Here is a 9935-nt window from a genome sequence, read left to right as displayed (position 1 = left end):
CATTTTGTACGGTGACAAGGAGCCAATGAATAATAAAATGTTTTTTTTATGATTGTTAATTTAAGGTAAAAAAAAATCCAAGCTTTAATTTGTCCACCAGATTTTTCCCTTCGGTCTCCTGGTAGACTTTATGATGCCTTACAATCTGGGTTAGAAAATTCTTTAGTTCTGTTCGTTTGACAGGAATCATCAGGGGAGCAGACACCAACAGACAAACGTACTCAGATTAAATGTTGGAGTTTTGAGATTACGTGTTAAATTATTTGAAGGCTTTTCCAGATGTGCTGACGAAAAGAAAAAAAAACACACAATAAAACAAAGCAGCCGACTCTAAAAACAGACATGATGATGAAGCACCCTGCTGTCATCAGGCTTTTCTTTGGTCAGGTTTGGGTTGGATGTGAACGGTCCACTGCTACCTTTATGTCTGCCTTTTGTAATGACTAGCTTCCACCACCAGGGGGCGGTGCGGACCCAGTCTAGCGTCCTGGGCTGCCTGACAGGTGAAAAGCAGCTAATCTAAGTTGAACAGTTACTTTGGAGCTTCCTGCAGCGATTCTAATCCCTGGGAGGCGTATTGTTTGATAAAAGGCAACATGGAAGAAAAACAAGAAGCAGAAGGGATTAAATGATAACTTTCTACATTCTAACAATAGTTAAAAAAAAAGAAAAAAGAAAAGAAAAAGAAACACAAAGCAGGTGATGACTCATCTGGGAAGGGAACTGATAAGGACTTGTATGAGGGAACTGGGTTTACTGGGGAGTTTGTATTAATGTACAACCAGAGTACATGTGTGTGTGGCGTCTCAGTCGTCCAGGATTTGGATTGTGATTGCCTCAAAACCAGGAGCGACATCTGAAGCTGAAGTTCTGTTCGTCTTCCTCTCCATCTCCTCGCTCCGCCAGCCCACCAGACCCACCGGGCCCCCGGAGGCCCACCAGGCCCGACCTGATCAGTCTGTGAGCAGCACCAGTTCCCCCTCACTCCTCTCTCCCACGTCGCTTTCTTCTCCTTCGCTGTACGGCAGTCGCTCTCGCTTTCTTTCCCTCTCTCTCTCCCTCTCCCTCTCCCTCTCTCTCTCCTGCACCCTCTCTCTTTCCCTGTCCCTGGGCAGTGGGGTGGGCGTGGCCCGGTCCTCAGACCTGCGGGCGGGGGGAGGGGCCTGCGGCAGGTAGTGCTCCAGCAGTGCCGGGTGAAACGGTAAGCCTGGGACGGAGATGGAGCCGCCGGCTGGGTACTGGTCGCTCTGGGAGTACTGGATCTGCTGCGGCTCTGATTGGCTGGAAGACAGGATGAGTCACCGTCAGGGCGTGGCATCAGACACGACGCAACACGATACATAAATAACAAGTCTTATTCATTTTATTCACTATTAAAAGTACTAATCTATGTGCTAAACCCGAATGAAACAGCTGGAGTGGAAAGCTGCTGAAAGAAACCAAACTTGAATTTACATGTAAAATGCTTCAACTGGGGAAAACTACAACTTTACGTCACCCTGAACGCACCATAAATTGTCCCAGAAGTTATTGCGATAAATGATAATATTGTTTTGAGACCATTTTCAAATAACCTAATAGTAATGGCATAATAACACTGCAACAACACATTGTCAAAGACCAATAAACTTTAAATTCTAACTAACATTGAAAACTGGAACTGGAAGAGATTTTAAATATACAAAATAAAAATAACAAATCAATTATAAAGTCTCTAAACAAAATTGTCCTTCAATAAAAGTTCTAGTCATAAAATTAGAAATCATGGAGCTCATTTTAATTTATTTAATTGATTTATTGTTTATTGCAATAGGCCTAGTGGAGGCAGCATCATGCTGTAGGGATGTTAGAGGCTGGAACAGAGGCTCCCTCTTCCTGCTGCATGAAGATACTTCACTGTTTTGATTCCCTCGTTTTAAATGTTTAACGTCTTTATTGTCCTAGTGATTAAAAAAAATGATAGTTTGAAAATTAAAAACAAACACACAGTAAGCACTCATAACAGTTCCTAAGGGTCACACAGGATTTCCAACTCTAGATATTTTGTAAAACCTGATTAGAAAGTTAACTGGTTTAGGTCAAAGCATTTTCATGTGTTAAAATGGCCTAGTTAAATTCCACCATTAAAATACGCGGACGTTTTGACAAGACTAAATGAGAAAAAAAAAATTTTTGAGCTCATACATGTTTGAATTTTTTCATCCACGCCAGCTCCAGCCGAGTTATTAAATCTGTAATCTTTGTTTTATGAAACTTTCTGCTATGGCAAAAAGAGCATAAATAACAGCTGTTAGCTTCATCTGAAGAACTTTAAGAGTTGCATTCATTATGGAGGACAGGCTCCAAACACTTCAATAGTCCAAAGACAGGTGGAAAAGCTGAAGGCCGTACAGTTTGTGGAGGGTAACCGTGGGTTACTGTGGGTTACTGTCAGTAAAGAGGGACATTGTTGCTCTCCTCAGGGACTGTCAAAGCGAATGTGAAGCGTGTCGGTGGGTTCTCTACCTGTGTGTGTAGGTGGCCCTCTGCTCCTGCCTGCGGCTCTTCATCATGGCTTTGTACTCGCCCACCCTCAGCCTTCGGCCCTCCACAATGCAGGTCCGTTTGGGTCGGGGCTTGTACTTGTAGTCGGGGTAACGCTCCAGGTGCTGCCTGCTCAGCCTCGCCTGCTCCTCATAGTATGGCTGCTTCTCCTGGTTGGACATGGACTTCCACCTGGAGCCTGGAGACAGACACACTTTAGCATCAAGGACGTTTGAAAATGTCCCGTTTTGGTCAAACTGCAATTTTATCAACTTTTTCTTTTTTCCTCTTAAAAAAAAATTTGTTCCTCTTATTTATACAACTTGACCTTTTATTTAGGTTAGTGTAAAGGAGGCAAGGATACACACTTTTTAAATAAAAAGAAAAACATTTCCTCATAAAAATGACCATGGTTCTTTACTTTGTGGTTGGTATTCTATGATTTTATGTGGAAATATTCAAAGCACATGAATAATATGTAGCTGGTTGTGTGTATGTTATCCAACAGCAGCTTCAAACACTACACAGCATCACTGAGGCATGAAGAGTACCATGAGAATATAATTCCAATGTTTAATGACTAAAAAGCAAAACATTATCAGTTCAAGTTGAAGAACAAGAATTATTTCAGTTGTTATTGCCAAGCACAGAATTTCTCTACATGCATGAAAAACCTGATAGCCTAGCTAAACTGGAATGGAAACATTAGCAACCGTTTTGGAGTGACACTGGAGCGCCACAAACCAAATTTCAACCGCAGCCATTCAGCTAATATCTTTCTCAATATGTCAAACCAAAAACAGTTATTCAGTAAGATGTACTAAATGTAAAGACAATTAAAAAAAGTACAACATATGAAAAAACTGCAACAACATTTATGCTGATGGCTAACCTTCATGCAGTTAGCTAGGTATAGTTAAAAAAGCTAGCAGGTTAGCAAGCAGGCTACTGTGTTAACAGAAGAGTCAAAAATAGTTTTTTTTTAGCCTCATTTTGGATTTTTTTTTTTCATATTTAAACATCAACTTTCTACTAAAGAAGAACAGATGAGACCATCAACTAATAGACAAGAGGTGAGCTAGCTAGAAATCTCTGGTGCCTTGGTGAGGCTTTATTACGATCTTAGCACCAGATTTTATTTTATATTACCCGACTTGCTGGATGTTGACATCATCTTTGCAAAAAGCTACAGTTACAACGGATTTTATTAACCTGACTTTCTGCATATTGATTACGCCAACAGAATAGAGTCAGATGCAGAAACCCACCAGCCACTGGAAGAACCCACCTAGGATCTTGCTGATTGAGGAATTGTGCATGTCTGGGAAAGCCTGGAGGATCCTCCTGCGCTCGTCCTTGGCCCACACCATGAAGGCATTCATGGGTCTCTTTATGTGGCCGGTAGAGGAAGTGGGCCGGGTCTCGGAGTAGCTGCCAGGAACAGAGACAGGCAGGGCCCCCCCTACAGCAAGACACAGACAGGTAAGGCTTGAAATGTCTCCCCCCACCCATTAGTTACTTATCATGGCCTCAGTGCATTTACTTTTCAAATCACTGTTCTGATTTCAGCTGTGGGTCAATTCACAGGATTGTAATCAAGTTTTATATCTTTTTACATTTGGACCAGCCGTATCAGAGGCTGTTCAAATTGCAGTGCTACATGTGCAAAGATGGAAAACTAAAAGTCCACAGAGGACGGCTGGTGTTAACTGTTAGAGGAGAGGCTGAGATTAAAATGGAAAGTTTGGATGCCACGTCACCCAATCTTACAAGTTTATTATGGATGGGGGAAAAAAAATGTTGATCAAGTTTATGCAAAGTCAGTGTGTAGCACTCTACTTCCACTCATTAGAAGACAAAATGACTCCTGATCAAGTCAATAATAATCTTGAGCAATCTTCTTCCAGTAGGTGCTGATTTTTAGAGTAACACATTCCCCCTACAATAGACCAACAGTAGATTGTAAAAAATACATTTCTAAATAGATTCCATAGCTGCTGTCCACATTCAAATCACATTTGGGAATACACTTATGGAACAGATTTGAATGTATGACTATTGTAATTATTAGGATTTAGTTTGATGTACTTAAAGTTCTGCCTGTAATTTTTCTTTAAAGTCAGTGTTTAGAAAAGCGCTGTACAAATTAAATGTATCATTATTATTATTATTAATAATAAGTCATCTGCTGTCAAAGTGACACTGAAACATTTACTAAGAGGGGAAGACATCTTGAAACTCTGCTGTCCTACTTTGACACGTTTGAATTAAAACACAGTGTTAGTTGAAATATTCCAGCGTTAACGTTGTGTTTTGGTGAAAAGCCTTCATTCTGAGTAGAGAACAGCAGCAGCATGGTGGGAACACCTACCCTCAGAGTCACTGCTGAGATGCTCCTCGCCGTGCCTCTCTTCACCGCGCTCACAGTGACTTATTTTTTCTGCATGAGGAGAACCTTTATATTCCTGCAGACAAAAACAAAAAACAAAAAGAGGCAGATGAAGTCATCCATGCTATAACCTCACTGATAGATCAGCATTTGAATTTGGACGGTGGTAAAACAATCATCCAGTGTTGGAAGAGTGGCACAAAGTTCTATTTAAGGTAAGAGACACGGCGCCAGCCAATCAGAGTGTAGCGCTCTATGTGCAAAGATGGAAAACTGAAAGTCCGCACAGTACAGTTGGTGTTAATTGTTAGAGGCCCAGATTAAAATGTAAAAACTTTTTTTTGTTTTGTTTTGCAAAACTGCTCCTTTATCTGTCACCTATTCTGCTGCTGCACATTGTCAACACAGTGGAGAGGAGTGGAATACCAAAATAGGTCAGTCAACAGTTTTGGTGCTACCGCAGCAGCACAGGAGAGATGGAGCAGGATAATAAAGGAGAGGAGGAAGAGGAGGAGGAGAGCTAAGTACAGTATTAGTAAGGACAAAGAGGGAGGGCAGGTGGCTGTCAATGCCACACTGAGGCCTTTGTGGTATTGTGAGGCGGCAACAGCTGTTGCTCAGGACAAGGCTGAGAGCTGAAGCTTCAGTCACCTCAAAGAATGAAGGCTGGGATGGGAGGCCGTCGTCACGAAGCCCGAATCCTAAAGTACTAGACCGTTCCTCAACGACAACAGAAAAAACACAATTCAATTTTATTTTGTTGAACTTAAAATGCAGACGAGTGTGAAAAACAAGCACGGACAATTACCCTAACGCAGTGTGATGAACTGTAACAATGTGCCTCAGTGTGTGTGGCTGCACCACAGCTGGGATATTTGTCCATCAGTTTAGTGCTGTGGAGAAGCATGACTCCCTGTAATCCAAAACCACACTGACCTCTAAATTACATCCTACATGTCAGATGGAGACTGACTTGGGACTGCTTTCCCATTCCCTTATGGAGTTTAATCAGTTAGAGGCTATTTGGAGTCCGCGGTCTCATTTAATACCCCATTTGTTTCCGTATGTCAACAGCGCCGCCACATTGTTCCTATTTGCTACCTATATTGGCTGATTTAAAAACGGCTTTTAAACGTGTCTGAACATGAAGACATGTAGTGTTTTTTTTGTTTTGTTTAACCCAAAGTCCTGCAGCTGTGAGGTATTCCTGTCAGATACGGTGATCCTCTCTATGCAGAGTGAGTGTACTGGAGATATGAGGGGTGAAATGCAAATTTTAATACTCCATAGCACTACAAGTGCCTCCAAATGGTCAGATCATCATCGGTTCAATTATTCAGAACATAGGCCCTCTGGTGTGCTGTTGGATCCACTTCAAGTATTCAGCAATGCAAGGCAAATTGAATCTTCATCAGTGCAGACAGAGCTTCTGCAAGGGTCTAATGAGATTTAGTAATGTTATCATACAGTCACTGCTGTGACATTTCTGCAGCACTTGCATGAAATCTCTAGCAGTGGCACATCCAGCTGATTTTTCTGCGCCAACTGTGACGGCACCAGTGGGCTGGTCAACTGAGCAAAGATACAACAGAAAAGATGTGACGGTCATGGCATAGAATTTCTCTACATGCACAAAATAAAGATAAAGTGTTATTGAAGCATATTAGCAAATGTTTTGGAATGACTGTGGCTCAACCCAAGCCAGCCAGATAATACCTTTTAGGATTTACCAAACAGAAAAATGGTAAGTAAGGTATGAAGACAATAAAGGCACATCTACAAATAGAAAAACTGCCACATTTATGCTAATGACTGCCTTTCATGCAGTTAGCTTGGTATATTTAATAAGCTAGCAGGTTAGCACACAGTCAACAGCATGTTGTGTGTTTCTTTAGCCTCATTTTGGATTTTCTTCATGTTCAAACGACTGCATTCTATTAAAAAACAGATACATTTCTAACTAGCTCTCCTCTTGTCTTTTCACTGGAGCTCAATTTTGTGCCAGCTTTTAGGTTAACCTGACTTTGTGGACATAACATCGATCAACATCATTTTTGAAAAAAAGTCACAGCTAGAAGAGATTTTAAATGGATCAGATTTTAGCAGTTGTATGATTTCTCTATTGTCTTAAGGCAAAAGACCGCAAACCATCTCTCCTGCTAGCATTAGACACAAGTTTTTTTTTTTTTTTTTTTAATTTACCCAGAATACCCTGCGCTATAGTGCATTTCCTGCTGTTGGAGCAGACTCTAATTCGCTTGGCGTTCGTAACCCATCTGAGTTCACTTCAACCAAACCAGGACCGAGGTCTTTCAGGCGGATCAGAGCTTACTTTTTTGCTCCTTATCAGAGTTCGGGTTGTGCATTCACACCTCCCAAAACGAACTGGACTTTCTACAAACGGGAATTGGACTGAATCGGACCAATGGTACACTGAAAGAAGCTATGCTACAGCTACAGTATTGATCCAAACAACAATCAGGCGTTACAGCCAGCAAAACGCTGTTTAAAGGTTACGCAACACCACAGCTCATTACTCTAAATGTTTGTTTTTGCCCATGTTATACTTTCATGGATTATAATATACTGTAGGTCATCTCTGTAATTTTGGCCACAATGACTAGAAAATGCCATATAGCTGTTTTGTTTTGACAAACTAAATTCCTTTCAGTTACACATCTTACAGTGATGTAGTTCTAGCTGCACTCTAATAAATGTTTTCTACTGATTGAGTAAACAAATATTGAAGCAATAAAATAACAAGGAGATTACAGAAAGAGGTTCATCCCCTTGTGACCTCTTGCTCCCATCTGACTTCGTGCTGCTACTGATCCATTTAACCATGAAGGTGACGCTACTCTCCGACTATATGATGTAGCACTGATGTAGCTTTTATGGTCACAGATTATTCCATAACCAAGATGAGACCGACAGGAGGTCAGCATCAGGTCAGGTCAGGATGAACTCTCTGCTGTTAATGTCTGAGAGGAAGACTGAGGAGATCAAAGTAATGGCACCCTAATAGCACATAATTAAAAACTTATGTGTTTTAATTGTTAGAGCTTCCAGTCAGGTTGGTACAATATCGCCAAGGTACTTTTATACGCTGTACTAACTTTGGCGAATATTCAGAGTCAGCATAACCAGGTAAAAACAAAATGCATCAACCAAAGAGCCAGTCTGTTCAACAAGCATATAGACACAACAACTCACCATTTTTCCAGAACCGTCTCTCTCTCTCTCCCTGTCTCTGTATTGGTCCCTGTCTCTCCCTCCGCTGCTGTGGCTCCTCAGGAGCTGCTGCGCATCATGGATGGCCTGGGTGACCACGTCGCCGTCTCCTAGGAAACCTGACGACAAAGGCAGAGCAGACGGACGAAACGCTTGAAAACGAGCGACTAGGTGAAGGAAATAAAAACGGGGTTAAAAAAAGTACACTACAACTACAATAAACTACACACATGTATTACTGTAACTATTCAATTCAACAATTCGAAGGAGCAAACTTTTTTATTTACTTAATTTTAAAATTCACCAACAAAACAGAGATGACAATGAGAGCAAAGCGGACGGTCTTTAAAGGGACAATGGAGAATTTCTAAAGTAGGGTTCTGTATAGAAGGTACGGGCAGTAAACGTCTAACTTGAAGAAGAAAACTCCTTACTGGTTTTATGCTATTTTGATTGACAGGCTGCTTGTTGAGGCTAAAGCTAATACCTATAGTCTGAGAGCCATTTTTTATCATCTTAGCAACTTCAGTCTCACAAATTTCCAATACTTTTCCAAAAGTGTTCCCATGAATTGCTGTGATACGTTTATGTTGCTGGAATGCTGCTTTTCTATTGGCCCAGTTCACGCCATCTTTATTTATATACTTATGTACATCAAGATCCCAGCAACCTGTTTGTGTCGCAAAGCCAGACGTGTTAAACATCTTCAGTAAGGTTCAAAGGAGACCTTACAATATTCAAACCATCTTTGTTTAGTCTCTTATTTTGAAGAAAGAAAAGCAGCAGTTCCTAAACTCCTATAAAAGCCTATTTCAATACTTCAGACATTAATGCAGAGTATGCATCAATGTGCTCAGTGGAAACCATCCACTGCAGCAGAAGTCAACATTTACCGTCTTCCTTCTTTCTACTCTGAAGAGGGTCCAGCCAATCAGTGGCCAGGAAAACAAATGCTGCTCCTGGATTGGTTGCTGTGCAAATGGCAGCCAATAGTGTTTAAAGTAGCAGTGTAACCTGCTATTCCTAAGCTGCATTTTCTTTCAGATCTTTTAGATGCGCTCTACAAATAATAAAAACAAAAACTAAACAAAAATAAATTGATGATGCGGCTTCTCTGCAAATAATTTGGAGTTACGTTCCACAGAAAAATCCATGACTAGGTTAATCTGTCAGTACTGATCCATCACTAGGTGGGGGTCCACTGTAATAATCAATGCATTCCCTAGTGTACTACAAGCCTGGCAGGCTGCCAGTCTTATAATATAGTACATGCGTTCATATACTGCCCCCTGCAGGCTAACCGTTGTTTGTTTTTTAAAACACCAGTAACACTGAGAGCAAAGACGAGTTGAAGAGTCTCCTTGGTGAGAAGCACAATGGCAACACAGCACGGTCAGAATATGAACACACTTTTATTCACCGGATCTCTGTAACCACTTCAAGTCTCTACTGGTCTGCATGCCAACTTCAGTGAACAAAGTGACAAGTCATGGATAAAGGATTAAAAAAATAAAATCATGTCTTCTAATAACCCATAGTTAGCAAGTCACATTTTCAAATGTCCAGTCAACTTTAAACCTTTTTCATCCCAAAGACACGACAGACGTTCTGGGGGAAACCCTGAATAATGATTTCATTCTTCAGTTGGTGGCCAGTCCAAGCACTCCAGTTCAACCAGTAGAGATTTCAAATGCAGCCATTTCCTTATTCTGTCATATTGGATGCACATCACATTAAAACTGGAAAAACTTTTATTTTTTTTACGATTTCATATATAATATATATATAATAA

At 40.9% G+C, this 9935-nt stretch overlaps 1 protein-coding gene across 3 annotated transcripts in view; it reads right to left on the bottom strand.

Annotated features, from left to right (window-relative positions):
- Positions 1 to 851: 851 nt before the first annotated feature.
- sox13 (SRY-box transcription factor 13) overlaps positions 852 to 9935 on the bottom strand; it is a 34935-nt gene continuing 25851 nt past the window's right edge. The window contains exons 10-15 of one of the 3 annotated variants that reach the window (XM_015017435.1): positions 8126 to 8262; positions 5564 to 5632; positions 4895 to 4988; positions 3812 to 3985; positions 2506 to 2722; positions 852 to 1281 (exon numbers count right to left, since the gene is read on the bottom strand). In XM_015017435.1, coding sequence (XP_014872921.1) covers positions 954 to 1281; positions 2506 to 2722; positions 3812 to 3985; positions 4895 to 4988; positions 5564 to 5632; positions 8126 to 8262 — 1019 coding nt within the window. In that variant the 3' untranslated portion in view covers positions 852 to 953. The remainder of the gene's footprint in view (positions 1282 to 2505; positions 2723 to 3811; positions 3986 to 4894; positions 4989 to 5563; positions 5633 to 8125; positions 8263 to 9935) is intronic. The other 2 variants (XM_015017436.1, XM_015017437.1) reach the window with 2 other exon arrangements.

Source organism: Poecilia latipinna, unplaced genomic scaffold, assembly GCF_001443285.1.
Source record: "Poecilia latipinna isolate Pla-1442-1.1 unplaced genomic scaffold, P_latipinna-1.0 Scaffold2141, whole genome shotgun sequence".
In the NCBI taxonomy this organism is placed as follows: Eukaryota; Metazoa; Chordata; class Actinopteri; order Cyprinodontiformes; family Poeciliidae; genus Poecilia; species Poecilia latipinna.
The sequence above is the reverse complement of the archived record's forward strand: the minus strand, read 5'-3'. Positions and strand labels throughout refer to the sequence as shown.